Raw genomic sequence first — 22,518 nt, forward strand, 5'->3', positions numbered from 1 at the left:
ACAGACCATGGCAGCAATAAGTCTCCCGCACCCGGAAACCCGCCGCGCAATCCTCAAGCGAAGTAACTGGGCAGGCGAGAACCCCGGCGTGGTCCTCGTCTTCTGCATCGTGTTCATCGTGGGCGTTGGGATTGTCGCGCTGTTCCTGTATCGGACTTGGATGGCACGGAAGGCGAAGAGGGCGGCGGTGCAAGTTGAATAAGATGAGGGTGAGGACTGGGGAAATGAAGGTGGTGGGTGAAGATGGATGGATGTAAGGGGTTAAAGGGGAGTTGGATGTTGGACGTGGATGGATGGGGTGATCGGTATGATTTCTTGTCTGGCTTCGAGTATGAATTATGGCTGTTATGGGGAGATTGATAATAATTTGGAGTTCTGGAGCATGTAATATGACTTAAATTTCTTATACTATTCTCAGAGCAGGACTATGCCCTCTGTGAGTGTCTTCATGGACTGTATGTTCGGTATTTCTTCATCGTGGCCGAGCGATCAGTAGATGGGAAATGACGGTTTGGAATGGCATGTAAAATGGGATCTCACATAATGAAAGCATAATTATGTTGACTATTTTCTCATGATAAATAGTAACCATCCTATACAGTAACTGTTTCTTCAATCAATTGGTCAAACAATCAAATTTCTATTAACCTGATAAAGCCTATCTATTGAAGCAACAGGCTATACAGGCGCTTCTCCGGCAAAGCAGAATTTCGCAGCCGTACACTATATATAAATCTCACAATCACAATAGACTATTAAAAAGCAAGATATAACTAAATCATAGCTGCCACATATCGACTGTGTGTCTACCGCGCCATCATAGACGCCTCCGCCCCTTCTGTATTCCCGTATTTTGGTATTCTAGTGGGTGTGTTACTGGTAGGGGCGAGACATCCACCCCCCCTTAGAGTTCTATGTAACTATTATCTTTGTTGTCTAATCCGAGCCTTTCTAATAAACTACTAGATTCCGGGGTCTCTTCCTCCTTTTTGTCCCTAAATTAGGCGAATTAGAATTACTAGAGTAGGCCAGTTTATTATATATACTCAACGATATAGTAAATCACCTACAGGTGATGTATAACTGTATTATAGTTTTATCTACGCCCACGTAGCTCCTTGACTGAGTTAAGGCTTTTTATAAATTTTTTACAGTAAGTGATATGTAGTGGGTACTCCAGGAGAACGTGTTTAGGGGTCTGGGACCCTAGTTTATAGTAGTATCCATCTGAGTTGACCTGCTTAATTTTATAAAGGAAGTGCCTTAACCTTATCCTGATAGTGCGCATCTGCATAATAATTGACGAGTGCGACTTACTGAGGTGCTTGTACAGCCTCAGGTTCTTCTTAACGGTTCCTTCCAGATATGCCCATGACGCCACCTGCCCTAACAGACTCTCGCAAGTCAGCAACAACAGTCAAGACGAGCTCTGATGGCCATTTGAACCAGCATCAACACACTAATCTACATCATACAACTATATTCTCTACTATTCAGCCTGACAAACCTTTTATACTTACCTTCATCATTCGCAATACATGGAAGAATTAAAACAACAACTGGTCTCACGGACTTCAGTCTTCACCAACAAAATTGGCAATGCAAACTTCAAAACACCCTCTTTGCGTACCTGGGCAGTGCTAATATCGTCTGGCATCACGCTCTCATCCACTGTCGCGCTCTACACACTCCACAGATACCTCGGCAAGCGCCTTGAGCATGAGCAAAACGTGGGCGACGTTTCCCCCTTTCTCCCCTTCAAAATCACATCAGTTCCCCCCGTGTGGGATAACTGGCATTACCTTCTTAATTGCGCCACATGCCGCGTACATCGAAAAGACCTCCCACCGCGAGATCTCCCGGGTTTGTTCGAGTTGATGGTGCGTCAGAATATGATGGAGTTTCGGCGTCTTCCCTATGGATACTTCGTATATTGGATTGCGCCACGATCGGTAAAGCCAACATTTGCTGATTCGCATATCCTGGCTTTGGACTTCGTCGAGCGGGATGCGTTAAATGGGATATTCGTAGTCTGCCAACGAGAGGCCGATAAACTGGTCTGCCTGGTTAATGGTAGACATCCGATTGAGACCAGATTGATAATGCACTACTGGGAGGAAGGCGACGATGTGATTTTCTGCAGAGAGACGCTTATGTGGAGACTGAAAGCCAGAGAAAACGAGAAACAGCGAAAGCTTCCGCTTGAAAATCCGGTTCTGAGATTCATGCATGAGTTGACGGCTTGGTGGTTGTTGGATTCTGGCGTTCGCTACCTGAAAGAAATGAAGCCCGATCGGGAGAAGAAACACCGGGGTTTTCATGTACTGCGCCCTTTGTTCTCTCTCTTTAGGTGGACGAGGCCTGGAGGCTAGGGAGTTTTCCGGGTATGGGGACAAAGAACCGCGACTCTCCGCTATACTGGTACAATATCATTGTATGCACCGGGGCTTCCAATTGACGGCTTCATATCCACAAGTATAAATACCCTCGCCATTAGCTAGATACAACAGATCCACCCCATCATTTTCAATCGCACAACAGTGAACTACAAGCAGTACTCCGTCTCCGGTAGACTTTCATGCTTGTCATAGATCACTGAAGTTGCGATCGCTTCATCATCTTACCTCTGTTGTGAAAACGGAAACGGTAAGTTCAATCAAAATGTGTCACTACACTCTCTACCACAGCTCTGCCTGCGGCCACATCACCAGCTTCAACATGGAAAGCTGTGCTTCGATTATCAACTCGATGCGCAAGGGAAAGAGTAACATGTACTGCGAGTACTCGTCCTTCAGCCACCACGTGGTATTCCACAACAACGAATACAGCTGCTGCAAATGCGACGCCGAGACCAACGCTAAACCGATGACCGACATCGACCACGAGTGGCAAAAGATTCACCTTGAAGGCATGGATCTGGTGTCTGATGGATATCCCTGCGCTGTGTCGAGCGAAATCAGCCCTGGGAACATCTCCAAGAGAACCCTCTCGCCCATGCGATGTGTGATTCACCGATGTCTCCCGATGGATATCCCCTACGAGCCGGGCTGCGAGCCCGACGAGGAGCAGCAGGGCGCACCCAAAGCATCGTCTGCTGCCCCTTTCAAGCGTCCAATTGAAAGATCGTGCCCCGGGCCTGCGGAACTGAAAGGAGACTGTCCCAGGGCTGCCCTCCGTCCAACGGCAGCGTGCTATGCTCCTCTTGGCTCTGATTCTGCATCGTGCGTGAGCGACAGGGACTACGAGGACTATGAACGGGTGCTCCTGAGTCGGAAACTCTTTGGAGTACCCTCTAGACTTGTTCCCACTCCACAGGATAGTCTTACTGATCAGACGCCCGAGTTCAAAAGCCAGTCCCCGTGCTCCCAGACCAACATTCCGGATCCCAAGGATGATGACTTCAGCCAGATCAATGCAGCGGACGCAAACGACCCCTTTGACATGGGTGCAGCCGTTGACAACGACTTTGTGACGGTTGTCCAGAACATGGCTGACTCTAATATCCCCACGTTCCATCTGATGAGCGCTGAAGAGGAGAAAGAGGCCAAGCCGAAAAAGAAGGCTCGCAAGCAGAAGCCCAACCTGGCGCCTATCAACACAAACCTGCCCTACTCCTCGGAGTGGGAAGTCTCTATTCAAAAGACCCCATCTTCCAAGTTGGAGCAGGCCCTGGAAGAGGCGATGAGCGACGATGCCCCTGTCCCGGTTTCCATCGCGTCTCCTAAATTCGTGACGCCTGATTACCGGAAGCCAAGCGCACAACGAGTCGATACCGGTCTCATCAGTCCCCGTCAGACTTCGCCGATCCTCGCCAGCCCACAAAAGAACTACTTCCAGCCTCCTCCCCCTTCTGGGGATTGGTCGGGCGACGAGCAGCACGATGAATCTGGCACAATGCTGGACTGGATCCTTTCAACCTACTATGAGAGCTATGGGAGCAAATTGTCGAGACGTAAGTGGATGGAACGGATGAACAGAGGAGCCTCCTTCTGCACCTTTGCCGAGTCCGATGAGTCCGATGAGAGCGAGGAGAGCGAGGAGAGCGAGGATTACGAAATTATGAACAAGGAGCCTAATGACAACCGGGACGTTTCTGTCTTCAGTGACGAATCGGACGCCATGAACTTTGACCCCTTGGAGGACTCGGGCGCCGAATCTATGCTCTTTATGATTGGGAACCGAGACCACATGGACAGAAATACCACGCCTGATAGAGAAGTTCCCGCTCCCCAAAAGTCGCCTCAACTGTTCGCTCCAAAGCCTCACCGGCCCATGGGAGGTCTTTGTCAGGAATGGGCTCAGAAGGTCGAAGCCCAGCAACAAGTGAGAGACACTTTCCCCACCCAACTTGTGGGCAGTCAGTTCCTCTCCGACAAGTCCATCGCATCTCTTTCTCCCCCAATTGGGACATGTGATCCCGATGACGAGCTGGCTGTATGGGCACAATCTGTCCGCGACACTCGATCATCATGGCAAAACCCACCGATGAACCCCAGCATGGCGGCGTTCGCAAAGACTGAAGCCCCTCGTATGCCGCTAGCAAACGAGAAGGAGCCGGTCTTTGGCACCATGCAATATGCCGCCAAATACGGCCTCCCTCAGCCTACGCTTACTGAACACATGGCCGCTCAGAGTCGCGCAGCCAAATTTGTTCCCCTTCCTGGCCTCGGCCAAAACACCCCCCGTGAGGACGCACAAGGTCCCCAACCGGCCTGCGGACAGAATCTCTTCTGTCCCCCGGGACTGGGCCCCATGCCCATGTTCAACGACCAGAGTTGCGAGCCTTCTGCGCCATTCAGCGTGAACCAGACCCCCTGTCTACGAAGCAGGAGGCTCTGGGCCCGGCAGCCATTCCGCGAGCTTCCGGAGCTGCGCTCTTTCGAGGGTATCAGATTGCCCTTTTCTAGTCGCCTCGATCCGATGGTGAATTCGGTGAGTGAGACTTGGATACTGCATCCCGAGGTGAGGAGTGACCTGAACGAGCAGCGGCGTCGATGTGATGCTTACTGGTGAGTCGTGTGCGCTGTTCTGATCTGAGTTGAGGGGTGATTGATCTGACTGAAGGTTCCGAACTAGAATCCGAGAAACCGAAAAAAAAAATGTTAAAATGTGTGAAAATTGACATGTGCAAGGTTTTCTGATCTGTTTCGGCTTTATTCAGATTGTGAAAACCAATGTTATTGTTTTTATTTTTCTCTTTCGATTATCTTCTTATTTCTTTCGTATTTTGTTTTTTTTGTATTTCTTTTATTTTTTTTCTCTATTTTGATTATCTTTCTTACATATCTCCTATTTTGTTTACTTTTGTACTTCTCTTTGTTTTGTTTCCTTTCTAGTTTTTTGCTATTTCTTTTCCGTTCTTCTCTTTGTTTCTTTGAGTTCTTTCTTGCTTTTCTGTCGTTTCATTTCATGACATTTTAAAACCACATTATCTGACACTTATAATTTGTTTATATAGAGTGTGTTTGAATACAAATAATTGTCACTGTGTGAGATTTATCTGAGTTGCAGACCATCCACGGCATTTAAAAGCATTGCCTCTTTCTCAAATATTTACCCCATGCCGTTATAAGGCGTAGATCAACGAATAAGACCAAAAAGAGGTATTATAAAGTCGATTAAATGGCATGGGATCTAACAAGGGATCAAGTATTTAAATTTCGTATTTTCAGAAGTCTGGATCCTATTGATTTTTCAAGACAGGTATCCCCTTCAGTCTTGTTCGCCAGGGAGTAGAGGGGGTACTACTAAGATATCAAACGACATGATATGAGCAATGAGCAATGCACGTTGATTCTCCGTATGCGTGCTATTTGTGCCTCTGCTAATGTGGATCCAATCCAGGAACCAATTCCCCGTCCCACTTCAACCGAAGTGAACAGTGGGCCGGCCGGCGACAAATCGGAGAAATCATACTGAATCATGAAAGTAGCAAGGGAGTGGCGGTGTCACCTTCTCGCATGTGGCCGGGTCCAGGAGCCATGTGGTCCCATTATAGCTACGCCGTATTTCCGCTGATAGAGCCGAAGACAACAAGAAACGCTGAATCTGTCCGTGTCCGTGAAGGAGAAGGAACGTATACCCCGTGTCGAGGATTGCCGCCTGAAGACTGCAGAATCACATCTCAAACAAGGCAACTAAATCCCGAACACCCCAGACACCTGACAAGCGAACCCAGCAAACCACCCAGCATACCATATCACCTCGCGCAAATAAGCGACTCAGCAATCTACATCGCACGTCTTGGCACGCCAAAGCGCTTGGCACTTGGCCCTGGCGCGCTGACTGTCAATTTCCGCGAACCACGCCAGGAGACGGTTAGGGCGATCCTGAAACATCGTGTCTTAGGGACGAGCGTTCTTCGCTATTAGTGCGAAATTAGCTGCTCCGTAGGGGTTCGCCGGCTCCTAGGGTTTCATTGCCGAGTTCACCGTTGAGGTTGGTCAAACGACGATCTGGTTTAGGCAGTTTTCCGCTGTGGTGGTTTGCGAGGGGTGGGGATTTGGCGGAGAAATCGCCGTGTCAGTCTATCTTGGTCTGGTTCTGATGGGCTACTCTGTAGGTGGATGTGGTATAGGCTACAGCGTAGTGGGTGTGAGGCTATTTTTGGAGTCGAGAGTGTACACTATTTAAAGTGAGCGGATTCTGCTCTTGATATGGTGTTTCTACACCGGTAATCAAGATATCGAGTACTGTCAGACAAGAACCATGAAGGCTGCCGTTCTCTCTAGCCTGTTGGCCTTCTCGGCCCAGACTGCTTATGCCCAGGTCAAGGGCACTCCTCAGGGCTTCGCGGCCGGAACTACCGGTGGTGGCGATGCTACTGCTGCCACTCCATCCAGTATCGAGGAGTATGTACTCCAGATGCACTCACCTGACATGTTCACCTCAATGCTAACCATCTCAGACTTACCCAGTGGATCACCGACGACACTCCCCGTACCATCCTGATCGACCGCACCTGGGACTTCGCCGGCACCGAGGGCACTACCTCCGGGCAGTGCTGCAGCACCAGAACCACTACCTGCGAGGGCGGCACCTCCAAGGGCCAGGCTTGGATCCAGGACAGCTGCGACGACGGCACCTGGGTGTCTTGCACGTACGACAACGCCGCTCGTTCGCCCCTGGACATCGGCTCCAACAAGAGCATTGTCGGCGTTGGCAGCGGCGCTGTGCTCAAGGGCAAGGGACTCCGTGTTCGTGGTGGTAACAAGAATGTGATCATCCAGAACATTCACATCACGGTATGAGTGCCTTCTATACGCCCAGATGAATGTGGCTAATACAGCACAGAACTTGAACCCCCAGTACGTCTGGGGCGGAGACGCCTTGACCCTCGACGGAGCAGACCAGGTCTGGATTGACCACAACAAGGTAAAGCACCTCGGTTACACAGTATAGCGAATGGTCCGCTGACCGAGAATAGTTCTCCCTGACGGGCCGCCAACACATCGTCAGCGGCTGGGGCCAAGCCGGACGGGTCACGATCTCAAACAACGAGTTCGACGGCCGCAGCGAGTGGTCCGCCGGGTGCAACGGCAAGCACTACTGGACGATGCTCCTGATCGGCGAGAACGACCAGTACACGTTCTCCGGAAACTGGGTGCACGACGTCTCCGGCCGCGCTCCCCACATGGGCACCGACAACACCGACTCCCAGATCTTCTTCCACGGCGTGAACAACTACTTCCAGGACATCGGCGGACACTCGTTCGACATCGACACCAACACCCACGTCCTGCTGGAGGGCAACTACTTCGATAACGTCGACACTCCCTTAACGCAAACTTCGCTGGAGAGTGGCGCGCTGATTTACAACGTTCCGACTGTGGACTCGGCCAGTGCCTGTACCTCGGACCTGGGATATATCTGTGAATGGAACCGTCTGAGTAACTCGGGCGAGTGGACGTCGAAGACTGATCAGGCGGTTCTGAGCAAGGCCGCGGAGTTTAAGGATTCTTTGATCGACCATATTGGTGTGGCGGATGTGCCGGCGACTGTTAAGGCCAATGCTGGTGTTGGCAAGATCTGATTTGGAGGTTTTACTGACGATGAGTGTGTAGTTAGCTTTCTTTCTTACTGTCGTTAATAGTACTTTTTTAATGTCGGAGTTGACTGGCTGAGGCACCGACTGACATATCGTGACAAACTCATCGCGACTTCATCCCTTGCTTCAGCACCTATCTGCTTCACAGTTTGAAATTAGCTCTATCAAGAGACAGTGCACTATTTTCAAATATTCTTCGATAGGCCTTCCTTTCCTTCTTGAGCCCATTCTCTCCGTTGATCCCACCTTATTATGCCTTCGGATTAGGACCGAGCAGGGAAAAGTCCGGCTTCCCTACCAAAGCCACATCCAGCACTGCATTCTGGCTCAACAATCTCTCTCTCAGCAGTCCATACGGAACATCCTGGACTGGCATCGGGGCAGTTGTATCTGATAACGCAATATCGCAAGCATTCGCACACGCCTGACCAAGCTCCCAGAACTGATGCTCAATACGAACAGCCCCTATTACTCATCAGTACCAAATCACGGAAAAAGCACTCCGAACAAAGCATACCGTATCCCACATGCGACGAGCTCGGACATGTCGCCGTTAAAGCATTAGTGGCTTCGGTTCTCCGAGGTACCAAGGCACGATATGAGATCCCGAACGGTCTTCATTGATGCTTGTCTTTGAAGATAAAACCCTCGTTATGGGCTAGACCATCCCAGACAACTCTTCGCGCACAATGCGTATTAGTGGACCAGTACGCAATGGCAACGGGGTACGGGTCTTCTTCTTCCCCGTCGTGCTCTGATGCTGTGTGCTGGGTGATCACGTAGTCGGAGACCATTCGCCGTGCATCTCGCACGTAAAGCTGACGCGGGAAGTGGTTGTTGTCAGGGAATTCATCGAGGCAGTAGCCGAACCGGGACCATTCGTTACGGATGTCCAGCTGAGGGTTCATTGTGAGATGATCATGCATGTAAAGAGGGAGAGAGGAAGTTCGAAGGACCTACAGGCACAGCTGGACCATTCGCAAAGAACCATATTAGGCCCTTGGTGAATGTGGCAGTTTTGTCGAGGATGTTCTGTCGTTCTTGAGAACCAACAGCTGGCCAGTCATCATTCATTCCAAGTAGGTCTGTCGCAAGGACTGCTTCAGAGCCGATTAGATCGGTCTTTCGGTTGGGAATTCCTTTCAGCCGAGGTATATATAGTTTTCCACCGGCCTGGAGATAACGACGGTGTAGCTCATAGTGAGATGGATCGTAACCATCCGGCTTGTATATCGGAAGCCTGTTTTCCTCAACATCAGTTAATGGAAGGCGATACGAGTAAGCTGCAAGGTGCTTATCTCCACTTCCAGGCTGACCAAATGGTTCAGGCGAGATTCCAAACAATAGTCCGCTGGATAGATCGCCGGGAGCACGGTAGGGATCGACTGGTACGTCGAACTGCGTGTAATGTGTCTCGGCTCTGACACCAGCTAGGCTTTCACCATAGTGGCTGAAAGATTCACGGCTAATAACTGTAGAGACACCAGCTGCGGCAAGAATGTTCGTTAGAGACTGCATTGCACGCATTCTGACCGAACAGTAAAATGTTGACCTGCACCGTTTAATAAAGCCGTAAGCACCTAGTATTTAACCTGCAGCCAAGCGTCAAGCCTTAATTGTTTGCCCGAGCAATCCACGATGTGAATTTTGAGCGACAATTCAACCCCGACGTCGGGAGAATCGATCTTCCTGACTCGCTAGTGTCACGCAAGCTCCGCCCTCAAATTGTCGATTCGAATGAATCCCCACATCTTGGCTCTCACGCTTGCCAGACCTGAGGATAGTCCGGGGTACGGGGGAGAGACGGCCGACATCTCCACCGGAAGGATCTCAAGACGAGCCAGACAGGGTTCACCCAAGGCGGCAAAGCGAATGGGTCCTCTGGGAATTCTACTGTGAGTAGAGTCTAGCAGGACTCGACCGAGTCCGATGTCGCATCAACTCCGAGGATAAACAAATGCTGGAAGCGACTGGGAGGATCCAAAGGATGGGGCAAAGATATTTGCCTCTCCACCCCCGCATTGCGGAGATTCCAGTTGCACCACATATTTATACGTGGGTCTTAGGAAGGTGATATTGGTCTTTTTCACAGGTCTTGATTTCTGTGCGGTATTTCCAGAATGGCCGGAGGGGGCAAATTGTATGCCAGCAGGCAGGCGTGGTCGGAATGTACGACGCAGCTCATTCTCATCTGTCTGCTCTATTCGATGGGAAGCATCTTTTTTGGTAGGTCAATGAAAGACAAATTGTGGCGTTTCTAGTCTAACAGAGTGATGCAGGATAGTGAGTGTGCCTAGCAAGATACCTAAGCGATTCTAACTCATAATCGTGAACAGTGATGGAGCGTCCTTCGGCGGAGTACAGACTTTTAATCCCTTCGTGCAAAGATTCGGTGAATACGATTCCGAGAAAGAAACATGGGCTATCCCAACGAAGATTGTGTCGTTGATCAACAGGTGTGTCTATGAAAGCTAAATTGATAAACACATCTAATATACCTCAGTCTTGCGCTGATCGGAAAATTCATCGGTGCTATTATCGTTGGCCCTATAATTGAGAAGCTTGGACATCGCATCGCCATGGTGATTACCTGCGTAACTCAAATCGTCGGGGCAGTCAGTAAGTGGTAATTTTACTATCAGTTACTATTTTGATGCACTAATCTTTTGCAGTACAAGTTACCAGTCATTCGTCAGCGCAGTTCATCGTCGGTCCATCATCATTTATACAGCTGTTGGTCTGGTTGAAAACGTAAGACCATCCGATTTGTTATTAATACCCACTAACGCTCTCAGGTTGTTCCCACGTACGAGTCTGAAATCTGCCCTGCTCCCCTGCGCGGTTTCTGTGTTGGTTCAATTCAGCTCTTCCTCACATTTGGATCACTGATTGCTGGAATCGTGAATCAATATCTGTCAAAGTCCAACACAGATATGGGCTGGATGCTAGCGACGGGAATTCAAGCTGTCCCTGCTCTGATCATCCTATCTGGCCTGTACTTTACTCCAAGTAAGACCTCCATCCCGAACAAAAGCGCCTGAAGCTAACAAAAACACAGACTCTCCCCGCTGGCTCATCTCCAAGAACCGTCGGGAAGAAGCCCTAGCAGCCTTACGCCGGCTGAGACCGAAGAAGGCAGTCGAAGATGGCCTCTGCGAGCTTGAAGTATGGGCACTTGAGAACTCCGATAATCGCAGCGAAAAAGCGCCCTGGGTTGAGCTCTTCAGTGCCTCTAACTGGCGACGCACATCAATTGCACTATTTCTCATGGCCCTTCAGCAACTTCCTGGCGTGACTTTCAGCAGCTCGTACGGACCAACATTCTACAAGAAAGTCGGACTAGGAGATATGGCGTTTACATATGCAGTATGCTCAATCTCACCCACCAAGCCATGAGCTATCAATCCTAATAGCCCACTAGGCAGTCAACAACGGCGTCTCGGTTGTAACCGCTCTCATCGGCATGACGCTCTTCGACATTTTCGGCAGACGCGAACTCACATTCCACGGATGCTGGGTCCAGGCTCTTTTCCTCTGTCTGATTGGGGGATTAGGTTCAAAAACCAACCGCTCAACAGGGGATACCAACGGAATGGTAGCATCATTCATTCTCTACGCGGCTGTGCTCCATGCGACATTGGGCCCGGCTGCATATATCACAGCTCCTGAGATCGGAACTGCCATTTTACGAGAGAAAACTATGGCTATTTCGGTATGGCCCTTCTGATGAACTTTTTTTTCTAGAGGAATGAAGACTGATACACTCCTACAGACAGCATTCAACGTCGTTGTCGGTTTCGTGGTGGTATACACAACCCCGTATCTCTTATCTACCCCGGGTGCCAATCTAGGTGCTAAACTAGGCTATGTCTGGGGTGGGTTTGCAGGTGCTGGAGCAATCTGCGTTTGGTTCTTTATGCCCGAGCTGAAAGGGAGAAACCTTGAAGAAATTGACCAACTGTTCAGGGCTAAGCTGCCTGCTTGGAGGTTCAAGGGGTACCAGTGTGAAGGGTTGGATCATGAGATGGCGATGTATCAGACTGCGGGATTGAAAGAGAAGGAATTGAAGGAGGAATTGCGATGAGTTGGTATAAGTGTCCTATAATCCAAACTCACATTGCTTTAGATATTCTCACACCTTAATACCATGTGCACATACTGCTCAAATTGTTTTTATTTTGGCTTAGTCTCAAACTACACTATCCGGTCCCCTGAAACAAAAACAAGATAATCAAAATAAACGAAAAGGTGAAAATTAAAAAAGTAACTAGGTAGATACCGTAGTCCTAAGCGGCTAAACCCTCACCAGGCCACTCCCCTTGGCAAATACGCGCCTGTATATTAAGGCAAAGAAGGCCCAGGCTACCGACTATCTAGTATCTATATACCCATATTCCTATAAGATCCTATATCCAGGCGCCATGAAAGTTATTAACGGATGATTTAGGCAGTATTGCATACCATGCGCAAAATACACCATGTGAAGGTATTTGTTCTAGGGGTCCCGTTTCAATCTGTCTCTTTACAACCATTATAAGATAGTGGAATGAGTGTGGGGATACGAATAATATTGCACAGGACCAAATATCCCTGTGTGTACATTTGACGTAAGCCAAAGAGTTTGACATGTAAAAGAATGCTATACGTATGTGACTTTATGTTGCTAAAAATACTACACTGTAACTAAATTGTAGTGAAGATTCATTCTCATAGTTCTAAATCAGCCCCATGACAAGATAAAGATGCCTCGAAGCTATCTTTCCCCAAATAGATACCACTATTACAGAGGAAACGCAAAAGAAATGAGACTCCAGGCTTATTACAAAAGTGTGTTATTCTCAAGGCATGGAATAACTCGGCAACACCGGTTACAGGTAATAAGTCCCATTTCGGTGGTTCTTACTGAGAATCCACCGAAGCTTGGACAGTTAGAGCAAAGGGACCGCCTTGACTTGTTATACTGTTTCACAGCTTTCTCGAGACACTGAATCCACTCTTCCCTTGTCCCAATAATCCGCTGTTGGTCAATCATTTTGATCAGAGCCGCTGATCCAATAGCTTCGTTGTCCGCAAGAAGTTGTTTCAACTTCAAGTTATTGAATTTTATAAAGTGAGAGAAATGTTTTGTGATAGTGTCGGTCACCAATTTGCTTAGCCTCTCTTTATGTAACGGGGTCACTCCCATAATATCCTGGGCGGTCTTGAAGAACGTGTTGGAACACCAACCAGTCTCGGTCCAGCTGACTAACTTTTCAGCTACAAGGGACTTCAAATCTTCGATACCAAACTTATCTGCTGCTCGGTAGACGATTAGGTGGATGTATACGACTGCATTGTGTTCATTTTCTGTATTGGCGTCATCTTGAGGGCGGTCCGAGGTTCCTTCTGTAGATTGATCTGAAGTAGAATGGTTATCATCATCCGTGTACTCGTCTTCGGGTCCCTCTTCATCATAATCGTGCGTATACATGAATGTAATCACACGTTTGACTGTGTTCACGTCGTCTTCAGGTAGGTCAACAGTCTGTTCATGGGATTCCTTTAGTAAGTCAGTAATAATCTCGAGGCAAGTCTCTCGTTTCACCTGCCTTGAAATCTGATGCTAGTGCCCCTCGGAAAAAGGATGATTGGGGACAGATTATGGCACGGTGGACATTAAAGGTGGTTCCCTGGCAGGTTACTTTGCAGTCTGAAAACTCTCCACTTGAGAGAAGGTCCTGCATGGATTTCTTCCAGATCGCCGGAGGAGACATTTTGGGGATCCCACCCGGTAAAGTCCAGGAGAGAGTAGTTGTTTCGGAAGAAAAGAAAATATCAATCCATCTTTCAGATAAATAGTGCCAATATCGAGCGTCTCGCGTTATGATTGCTCATTGAACTATGGAGTTAAGGTTCTAGGAGGATCTGATATAATTGGTTCGACCAGGGCAGCAGTAGGAGGAGGAGTAGTAGTAGTATTGATCAACGTCCAGTCGGAGGCTGCCTGATGAGCCCCCCGGAGAGCTTTCGAGGGATTCAGGGATGTGTCGAGCTATGGAGATTTTGTTGGAGTGGCTCAACCGATCGATCAGGAAGTGGATCCTTGATTGCATGAAGCATGCCGGCACTGCAGACTATCGAGGCACTGTGAGTCATACGCAACACTAAGAAACAGCTACATGCGGAAGGTGGTTTAGTAGGTAAGCCCTATCGAGGGCAGATCGAGATATAGAACCCACCCCGTAGCTGCCAGGAGCTAAGCGAGCCCCTGGACAGACATGGACCGGGGATACAAAACAGCCTCTTTCATCCCATCCGAGGGGGAGGGAAGGCTGATACTACCAGAGATAATTGCGGTTATACTTCATTAAGATTCTGAAGCATAATACCACTTTTACCGTCAAACCAATCATACTGCTTAAATTGCTTTTGCTTTGGATAGTCTTAAAACTACCCTGTCTGGTCCCCGGAAAAACAAACAAAATGGTGAAAAAGAAACAAAAAGCAAGCAGACATCGCACTTCCAAACCAACTGGGGGGAGGTAGCACTACCACAAGGTAGACTTAGTACGCGGAATCAAACTCTCGCTACGCCACTCCCCTTATCATATTTCAGTCCTCCCTACTACCACGCGTTCGTATATCGAGGCAAACACAGCCCAGGCTACTCATTATCCAGAATACAATATCACCATCATAGTATTCTCATGAGATCCTATATCTAGGCATCATCGAACTCGTCAAACAGCTCATGCTGCTCCTCATCATCCGACACTGCAACTAAAGGACTTATGTCACCATCCCCCGTGGCGTTCCCGGTCAATCGGAGACATTAAGGCCCGCTCAGGACCCGGGTAGCTTCTCCGCCAAAGTAACCATACAAATTGGTATTCCGCCACAGAACCCAATGAATCATCTCAATTCCGGCTTTGAGGTAACCTTTATGCAATCCGAAAAAAAAACCAACCCTTTCATCCCAAATGATTTCGCCATTCTCTCAATCGACGTCCTATGCGATTTCCCTCCTTAATCTGCGGAATATTTTCGGTCCCATTTGAGTCATGCTTAGGGGACAAACCGGGCCCATTCGCTTTCCGGTCAACCCCATTTTCTTGAGTTTTTGTAATCAGGGTATTTTCTAATTCTTTATCACTCGCCGATTCTTCTTGTTCACGAATCCCTTGTCCAAGTTCTTGTTCCTCAGCCTCTCGCTTCCGGCGCTCTCGCGCGCGTCGAGCAATTCCTTCAATGCCCCCTTTCTCGCCAATCATGACTGTCCCGGCGGGTCCGGGTGCGAGGGCTGAAATATCCCAGCCCATGTTGTTGGTTTTCTTTTTATCGATGCGAAGGCAAGTATGTGAGAATGAAGTGTGGTAGGTGTAGGTGGATAAACAGTGGAGAGACAGTAGGTTGTTGATAATGTGGATTCTCGGCTGCGATAGCACAGCAGGGGTTATTCTTGAACGAACAAACTTACCCGCGGGCCACCACCCTTAAATAACCACATCCAACCACATGAGGCAGGGCATGTTCTGGAAATTCGGCCGGTGGATCGACAAAGAGTGGATCGCCCCGGATTCCGCATCGGGCTAATAGTAGGGCCTATGATGTCATAGCTCCAGTTTCTTCATCCAGGATCTTGGAGTTTGAGGGCATGGCTATGCTTGCCGATCATTTATGAATAGTGCTCATATTGCCTGAGACGATTTGTGCTATTTCTTAGGGGACTGGGTGTGTTTTTGGTGGATGCGACCTGTCGTAGCAGTCCCTATGTTAGGACAAAGAAAAAAGGCATAAACAAAGAACCACATAATAGAATGCGGACTTTCCAGCCAAGAAGACAACACTGTCGAGGCCCTGGTCCGGATGAGCCAAAGAAGGGTCGGGCTCATCCGAGGGAGAGAACAAACCCAGGCAGCGCTCGTCCCTGCGTATTCCATATGCTTAAAGAATCCATGGGCAATGCGTATTGAATCTCACAGGTGATTGAGGGAATTCCCATGAAGGTTCTGCCTACAGTCATGAAAGCTGGCATTGGTCTAAGGTATAAATACCTCCTGGCTTGCCGCTAATTGTAGGTGGCATCATCAATTATTCCACTCCATTACTGACCAGCCTAAGCCCAAACAACCAACACATATACCGTGACAGCAGTCTCATCCAGTCAATATGTCTGATAACAATCGTTATCGCTCTAGGTGCATCCTTTGTGGATCTACGGACACCCCCCTTCCCGAAGAATGCAGCATGTGTCGCGCTGCATCTTTCTGCAGTGCTGAATGCAAAGGGCGTGCCGTTTTCACGAAAAAGCACATAGGATGTGAAGCCGTGGGCATAGCAAGATATCGGTATGAAGAAAAGTTGGGAAAATATCGCGATCACCCCGTGTATCGATATCTCACCGACCCGGACAACATGGAATATCATCGACTTCCGGAGGGACCGCAGTACCCTGCTGCGCAAGCTTTCCGAGGGGTTCGTTGGCGCTTAGCGGCTTCTCTTAGATTCATCCGTACCAGGCAGGCCACAAAAGAAATGCTGCAGCTTATACGGGCGGAAATTTTATTGGGCGATTTTGCATACCGCGATCGCATTCTGGAGATTCTAGGGCCATCGCTGCTAATGGGGGACGACAATACATGCTATCAGATCATCACGCGAATGTGCAAACACGAGGTAAAGGGAGTGGATTTATTCTCGACAATTCAGTCCTTGAACCTAAACCTCATGGAAGGTTCAAATGGCATGGAGGCCTTGACCGACATGGATATTTTGAGTGACATGGAGCTGTTCAGTTGCTATGACAATCTCCGTGATGTTCGTCATAAAAGAACTTTCAAAATAGCAATAGCACTCATTAAGTTCAGGCTTCTCCAGAGACTGAATTGCTTACCGGTAATGACGGAGACCATGGGACCAAAGGTTCCACAAGAGATATTGGATGTGATCTATGATTGTGTGGTAAAAACTGATTTTAGTTCAGATCTACTGCAAAGGATTAAATCACGGGAGGACCACGAAAATGCCGTTGCAACTCTGACTAATGATATAGATACTTTGTTCCAATGGGTGGGATTGAAGAATTGGTCTCTCTTCCTTGACTCGGGAAACTCAGAAAAATGGGTCGATAAGAAATTGCATAAGGCCTTTTTCGAGACTCCTGGCGCTGAGAAGCATTTCCGCGAGTTACTGGATAGGCACAGAGCTGGAGGCGAGTGGTGGCAGGTCTGATGAACATGCAGTAGACCTCCAAGGCTCATGCAACTTGCTCTCTTTCTTGTGGCGTTTAGTGCTTTGATTTGGTCTTTTGTCTTGAATTGTTGTTATACTACGCCTTAGGCCACGTTAATGTGATTTGATAGTCGATTTCTACACTCTTCCCTTTTTAAGTATATATTTACTAAAAGGTATCGCTAGATTTTAAGTGTTACTAGATACCTATAGATAGACTGTCACGTACGATGATCAATATCGTGGTTCTAAGATCAGGGAAGGAGTTCTCTGACTTCCCTGGTGTGCTATCCGCAGGGTGTTGAGTATCCTATGAAAATGAAAGCTTGCATGTTCCAGTATAGCTATTTATGTTGTGGTATACAATTGTTTCCTCTAGCTATGATGAGAAACTATCAATTACAAATCCCAGAGAAGCTTCCTAAACCTACCGGACCAAAAGCCTCATTATACTTCATCCTTTCGCAATTGAACTCTTTACCTCAAAGGCTCAAGTGAATGTATCACACTACATGTTAGATAGAGTGTCTCATAATTTAAGATTCGTACATGGCATTTACATAGTTTACTATCACTAACAATCAAAACAATCTATAACATCAGAGGTATCATTGATAAATTATGACTCAACTTGACAGTCGAAAGATCAACGAGGAAATTTCAAATCAAAATATTAGAACAATATTATATGTATAATTACGTTCATCCATAGGGGCTCGAAATATGCAGGGCTTGGTGGGAAACAGTGGTGAACATATGAATCATTGCAAGGACTGGCCACGAACCAGCCGGCGTTTTTGGTCTAGTTAGTATGACGTGACTTCTAACAAACAGGAAGCGTAACAGACTTAACCCGCTTGTGAAGAAAGACTCAACTATCAAATCAATCACAGTTTGCTTGTTTCTGTGTCTCTTTTGGTGTGTCTCATCAATATTCCTTTGTCTACCCGGCTAATGAATAGCCTTTCCGAACAGAATGGTATCGTAATATTGCATTTCCCGTTATCCTACAATGATGGAACTGGAGACCACCAAAACTACCAATGTAACAAAGAAAGGCCTCCAATTGTATAAATACGAATTTGCCCTCGGGGATTTCTGAACTACCTAGCCATCCAAACCACGTTAATTCGAGAAGGGCCAGTCAACCTACCTCGCTGAAACAGTGGCAGCTCTACCTTATCATTTCATTTTTAATTTGCTATTCAATATACAGGGCTATCTACAGTTTGTCGGAAAGTATGAACTTCGACCGTATTCATCCATATGGATGTCCTGTGTGTTCCGCAAGGACGGGGCTTTCCGCTTGTAATAAATGCAAGGCAGTGTACTATTGCAGTGAGAAACACAGAAAAAGGCACTTGGAGCTCCATCAACATGGGTGCAAGATGATACAAGTGTGTGATGTGTCCTGTAGACTCGCATCATACCAGTTGCCCGATGACGGAACGCAGACAATGCATGTCACCGATAATGCAGATATCGATGATGTAACATACCGTGCCGTCCGAAGATCCAGTGCCTTGACTGCGAAGACGGATCTAGCCCATTACCTCACGTATCTGATGAGCGGCGAGGCCCAGGAAGAAAGTATAAAGATCCTGCGGACCTGTAGTCTTTACGATCCGGGATATCCGGGGAAATGCCATTCTTTCGAAATGGTAGCAAACTACATGGTGCTCAGAGACTGGGACGATGAATGTCACCACTTTCTCCGGCAAGTCAGTATCGCCTTTTGTCGGATTGAATCTGGCAACAATGCGTATCATGGCCCCGGATGGGATGTAGGCCGAGATCCGCTCAGTGACAACGAGTTCTTTCATCATCCTACGATCAAGATTCGCGTATTTATCTGCCTTTGGCTGCTCCGATACAAATTGCTTGTCGGGTTCGAGCAACTGCAAGCGGTCCGAGAACAGGTAGGACAAATATTCCCCACAGAACTCGTGGATATGATACAAGAACGTGCAGCAGTCAACGGAATTCTGGCAAAAGGCCCAAGCTTGGCCCGAGGAGATCATTGTGCAAGGATTGAAGATCTCCGCAAAGAACTTCAAGAGTTGTGGTCTACAGTCCATCGTCGTAATCCTTTGATATGGGCAGTTCTGCTTGGCAAGAAGTTCAAAGAAAAGCACACCTGCAAGCCCAGAAAGTCAAATAAAGCGTCATGCCGAAAGTGCCAGGTCCAAGACATTAATCTAAAGGACATAATTGCTTCATGGGAAAGTGTCCCTGGAGCGTTGGACTGCATCAGACGGCTGTGCAACACTTCAGGGAACCGCTCGTTCACCCCGATTTATGAGTCGGCCTGATGAAGGGCGTCCAGCAAACAGTCCAAGGAAATCAGATTTCTTTCATAGCATAGAAATGGAAAGCATACATGTTGAATGTTAGATACGACAGTCCAAGATGGTCCAGGCTGGATAACAGTTAGGGCTAACTAGTAGTAGCATACATCCAATCATCAACAGACACGCCTGCACGAATAAAAGTATAACAAGTGGTTTATACATTGTAGCCAACGAAATCCAGTAAGAAATATTTTCTAGTCCATGTGGTTATTTTCAAGACAAATGACAAGAAATCACCAACGATATCTATAGGATCACGTGACCTATGAGTCACGGCAGAGATCGACGGGAAGATCGAATCTCCGAGCCGATGGCGGGACGAATTCTCGCCGACGTCGGGCGGGGCAGAAACTTGAGAGCATCCAAGCGTTAATCATTAGAGTCATTATCGGACGAGCGAGAGTGCCGGCCTTGCCATTGGGACATCATGACGACCAACGCGATTCCGACCGAGGCGCAGAAGTACCTCTCCACCCGGGGAGGCGACTATGACGTGCGCTTCCTATACTCCGGGCTGCTGATAAGGTGCTAACTTGCGAAAAGTTGTCTTTCGAGACCGTGGTCCTCAAGGGACTGGCTGCGGATGGTGGACTTTTTCTGCCTCATGAGGTTCCCAGCGCCGATGACTGGGTATGTATACGCGTTTATATTTGAGAGCCTGGTTATAGGGCTCCGCGGGGGTGTGAAAGCTAACAGACAATTACAGCAAAGTTGGAAGGATCTCAGCTACGCCGACCTCGCCCTAAAGATCTTCAGCCTCTATATCTCTCCCTCCGAAATCCCCACCGAAGACCTGAAAGGCATCATCGACCGCAGCTACTCGACATTCCGTGCCGACGAAATCACCCCATTGGTTCATCTGCAGGACGATAACCTCTTCCTTCTTGAACTTTTCCACGGACCCAGCTACTCTTTCAAGGACTGTACGAATACTTGTGGTTTTCACGGCTTTTTGAGCCTACTTGACTGACGGTTTCAGGCGCCTTGCAATTCTTGGGAAATCTGTTCGAATATCTGCTTGTACGGAAGAACCGCGGGAAACAAACAAAAGGTGGGGCGCGCAAAGATAAATAGTCATGTCATCATGGCTACTCGGATTTGGTGTGGATTGACTGACACGAGAGCAGACAAGCATCACTTGACGGTTGTTGGTGCTACGAGTGGTGATGTAAGTCTCCGGTCTATACTTGATCTATTGCGGATATTGACGAGCTAGACCGGTTCTGCGGCTATCTACGGTCTCCGAGGCAAGAAGGATGTGACGGTCACCATCCTGCACCCTAAGGGCCGCATCAGCCCCATCCAAGAAGTGCAGATGACTACCTGCACGGAAGCGAATGTCCACAACTTGGCTGTTACGGGCACATTCGATGACTGCCAGGTACGTGCTTCTATCGCTGGCCTAGAATATAGAATTAAATTAACAAATCCATAGGACATCGTCAAAGCGCTCTTCGGGGACGCCGACGCAAACGAGCACCTCAAGCTTGGCGCCGTCAACTCCATCAACTTCTCGAGAATCCTCGCCCAGATTGTCTTCTACTACTACTCGTATTTCCAGCTCGCGAAGAAGTCGTCCTCGTTCAACGTTGGCGATAAGGTCCGGTTCGTCACTCCCACTGGAAACTTCGGAAACATTCTCGCCGGTTACTTTGCACACAAGATGGGGCTTCCCGTGGATAAGCTGGTTGGTAAGTGATGTTCAACTCGCGACTTGATTGATTGGTAACTTGACTAACATTTTATTTCTCCCTGAATATAGTGGCCACCAACGAGTGAGTTATTTTAGGATATACTCCAATAGCTAGGAATTTGCTAATCAGGTTCAGGAACGATATCTTGCATCGTTTCTGGACGACTGGCCGCTACGAGAAGCACCCTGCTGAGGACAAACAGTCTGGCAAGCCCGACGCTTGCAAGGAGACTCTTAGCCCGGCCATGGACATCCTGGTGTCCAGCAACTTCGAGAGACTATTGTGGTTCCTGTCCAAGGGTATGATTGATCATCCCCATCCTCCAATCACACGCTAACAATCGACAGAGCACGCCCTGGCCAATGGCGCCGACAGCCAATCTAGCAAGAAGCAGGCCAGCGAGGACATCGTGTCCTGGTACCAGTCGCTGAAGTCCTCCGGCGGCTTCGGACCCATCCACCAGGACATGTTGACCAACGGCCGACAGATCTTCGAGAGCGACCGTGTCAGCAACGCCGAGACCTCGGCGACCATCAAGTCCTGCTACCAAGAGACCAAGTATGTCCTTGATCCCCACACCGCCGTGGGAATCACCGCCTCCCACCGATCGCTGTCTCGGACGGGCGCCCCCACGCATCACATCTCGCTGTCCACGGCCCACCCCGCCAAATTCTCCGACGCCGTCGCTACGGCCTTGAAGGACGAGGCTGGCTTCGACTTCGACGCCCAGGTGCTTCCGGATGAGCTGAAGGCTCTCCTGCAGAAGGAGACCCGCGTGACGCAGGTGGAGAACTCGTGGGAGGCCGTGAGGGAGATCATTAAAGCCCAGGTCCAGAAGGAGCTGAAGGCCGAGGAGAATGCTTAGGACTTTAGAACTAAAGAGGGGAGTGATTGGTGAATGTATATCAACGAGCCCTAAAATTGCAGTATATCTAGATGATAGAAATGTTTATGTCTTCTCAATTATGACCATTAATTATGCCGTGATCTACTGCCGTCACGAGCATCTACAGCACTGCTAAAATTCCAACAATCCTTTTTTTTTTTTAATATAGACTATCTGACCAGTTTCTATCAGAAGAAAATAAACCGAAAGTACAGATAGCAGATAATCCATCACTCGAAGCCACAAACAACAACAGGTACCCTTTACTGGTAGGGTTTTAATCTCAATCACGCGAACAAAGGAAATAGCGATAGGGTAATTAATGAGTGA

General features: G+C 48.3%; 10 protein-coding genes across 10 annotated transcripts; 7 read left to right on the top strand and 3 right to left on the bottom strand.

Annotated features, from left to right (window-relative positions):
* Positions 1 to 1,538: 1,538 nt before the first annotated feature.
* P170DRAFT_475417 (uncharacterized protein) lies at positions 1,539 to 2,372 on the top strand (the record flags this gene model as incomplete). The annotated part of the gene is made up of 1 exon (XM_024853257.1): positions 1,539 to 2,372. The coding sequence occupies one exon, from the start codon at positions 1,539 to 1,541 to the stop codon at positions 2,370 to 2,372; it is 834 nt and encodes a 277-aa protein (XP_024704402.1).
* A 289-nt stretch (positions 2,373 to 2,661) lies between these two features.
* On the top strand, positions 2,662 to 5,013 carry P170DRAFT_426074 (uncharacterized protein; the record flags this gene model as incomplete). Its single annotated transcript, XM_024847689.1, has 1 exon — positions 2,662 to 5,013. One exon carries the CDS (start codon positions 2,662 to 2,664, stop codon positions 5,011 to 5,013), a length of 2,352 nt encoding a protein of 783 aa, XP_024704403.1.
* A 1,695-nt stretch (positions 5,014 to 6,708) lies between these two features.
* P170DRAFT_408083 (polysaccharide lyase family 1 protein) lies at positions 6,709 to 8,032 on the top strand (the record flags this gene model as incomplete). Its single annotated transcript, XM_024846714.1, has 4 exons — positions 6,709 to 6,851; positions 6,908 to 7,244; positions 7,294 to 7,374; positions 7,427 to 8,032. 4 exons carry the CDS (start codon positions 6,709 to 6,711, stop codon positions 8,030 to 8,032), a joined length of 1,167 nt encoding a protein of 388 aa, XP_024704404.1.
* A 265-nt stretch (positions 8,033 to 8,297) lies between these two features.
* P170DRAFT_426076 (uncharacterized protein) lies at positions 8,298 to 9,574 on the bottom strand (the record flags this gene model as incomplete). The annotated part of the gene is made up of 3 exons (XM_024847690.1): positions 8,298 to 8,512; positions 8,736 to 8,943; positions 9,008 to 9,574. 3 exons carry the CDS (start codon positions 9,572 to 9,574, stop codon positions 8,298 to 8,300), a joined length of 990 nt encoding a protein of 329 aa, XP_024704405.1.
* A 593-nt stretch (positions 9,575 to 10,167) lies between these two features.
* Positions 10,168 to 12,131, top strand: P170DRAFT_494789 (general substrate transporter; the record flags this gene model as incomplete). The annotated part of the gene is made up of 8 exons (XM_024854076.1): positions 10,168 to 10,277; positions 10,384 to 10,503; positions 10,551 to 10,673; positions 10,720 to 10,798; positions 10,843 to 11,056; positions 11,091 to 11,413; positions 11,469 to 11,759; positions 11,820 to 12,131. The coding sequence occupies 8 exons, from the start codon at positions 10,168 to 10,170 to the stop codon at positions 12,129 to 12,131; spliced, it is 1,572 nt and encodes a 523-aa protein (XP_024704406.1).
* Positions 12,132 to 12,915: 784 nt separating this feature from the next.
* P170DRAFT_475422 (uncharacterized protein) lies at positions 12,916 to 13,800 on the bottom strand (the record flags this gene model as incomplete). Its single annotated transcript, XM_024853258.1, has 3 exons — positions 12,916 to 12,966; positions 13,017 to 13,586; positions 13,729 to 13,800. 3 exons carry the CDS (start codon positions 13,798 to 13,800, stop codon positions 12,916 to 12,918), a joined length of 693 nt encoding a protein of 230 aa, XP_024704407.1.
* A 947-nt stretch (positions 13,801 to 14,747) lies between these two features.
* On the bottom strand, positions 14,748 to 15,460 carry P170DRAFT_509728 (uncharacterized protein; the record flags this gene model as incomplete). The annotated part of the gene is made up of 2 exons (XM_024854704.1): positions 15,105 to 15,460; positions 14,748 to 14,806 (listed from the first exon to the last, which is right to left on the bottom strand). The coding sequence occupies exons 1-2, from the start codon at positions 15,343 to 15,345 to the stop codon at positions 14,748 to 14,750; spliced, it is 300 nt and encodes a 99-aa protein (XP_024704408.1). The 5' UTR covers positions 15,346 to 15,460.
* A 735-nt stretch (positions 15,461 to 16,195) lies between these two features.
* Positions 16,196 to 17,257, top strand: P170DRAFT_426080 (uncharacterized protein; the record flags this gene model as incomplete). Its single annotated transcript, XM_024847691.1, has 1 exon — positions 16,196 to 17,257. The coding sequence occupies one exon, from the start codon at positions 16,196 to 16,198 to the stop codon at positions 17,255 to 17,257; it is 1,062 nt and encodes a 353-aa protein (XP_024704409.1).
* Positions 17,258 to 18,523: 1,266 nt separating this feature from the next.
* P170DRAFT_426081 (uncharacterized protein) lies at positions 18,524 to 19,569 on the top strand (the record flags this gene model as incomplete). The annotated part of the gene is made up of 2 exons (XM_024847692.1): positions 18,524 to 18,534; positions 18,675 to 19,569. 2 exons carry the CDS (start codon positions 18,524 to 18,526, stop codon positions 19,567 to 19,569), a joined length of 906 nt encoding a protein of 301 aa, XP_024704410.1.
* Positions 19,570 to 19,974: 405 nt separating this feature from the next.
* Positions 19,975 to 22,272, top strand: P170DRAFT_436743 (threonine synthase THR4). Its single transcript, XM_024849213.1, has 10 exons — positions 19,975 to 20,101; positions 20,152 to 20,238; positions 20,315 to 20,531; positions 20,588 to 20,659; positions 20,736 to 20,776; positions 20,825 to 20,989; positions 21,044 to 21,299; positions 21,371 to 21,383; positions 21,438 to 21,601; positions 21,650 to 22,272. The coding sequence occupies exons 1-10, from the start codon at positions 20,036 to 20,038 to the stop codon at positions 22,165 to 22,167; spliced, it is 1,599 nt and encodes a 532-aa protein (XP_024704411.1). The 5' UTR covers positions 19,975 to 20,035; the 3' UTR covers positions 22,168 to 22,272.
* The last annotated feature ends 246 nt before the right edge of the window (positions 22,273 to 22,518 follow it).

This window comes from Aspergillus steynii (assembly GCF_002849105.1).
Source record: "Aspergillus steynii IBT 23096 chromosome Unknown P170scaffold_4, whole genome shotgun sequence".
In the NCBI taxonomy this organism is placed as follows: domain Eukaryota; kingdom Fungi; phylum Ascomycota; class Eurotiomycetes; order Eurotiales; family Aspergillaceae; genus Aspergillus; species Aspergillus steynii.

Coding starts and splice junctions, on each gene's coding strand:
- P170DRAFT_436743 (XM_024849213.1), top strand. CDS start 20,036: ATGACGACCAACGCGATTCCGACCGAGGCGCAGAAGTACCTCTCCACC. Junction 20,102..20,151: donor CCCGGGGAGGCGACTATGAC/GTGCGCTTCCTA, acceptor ACTTGCGAAAAG/TTGTCTTTCGAGACCGTGGT. Junction 20,777..20,824: donor TTGGTGCTACGAGTGGTGAT/GTAAGTCTCCGG, acceptor TTGACGAGCTAG/ACCGGTTCTGCGGCTATCTA.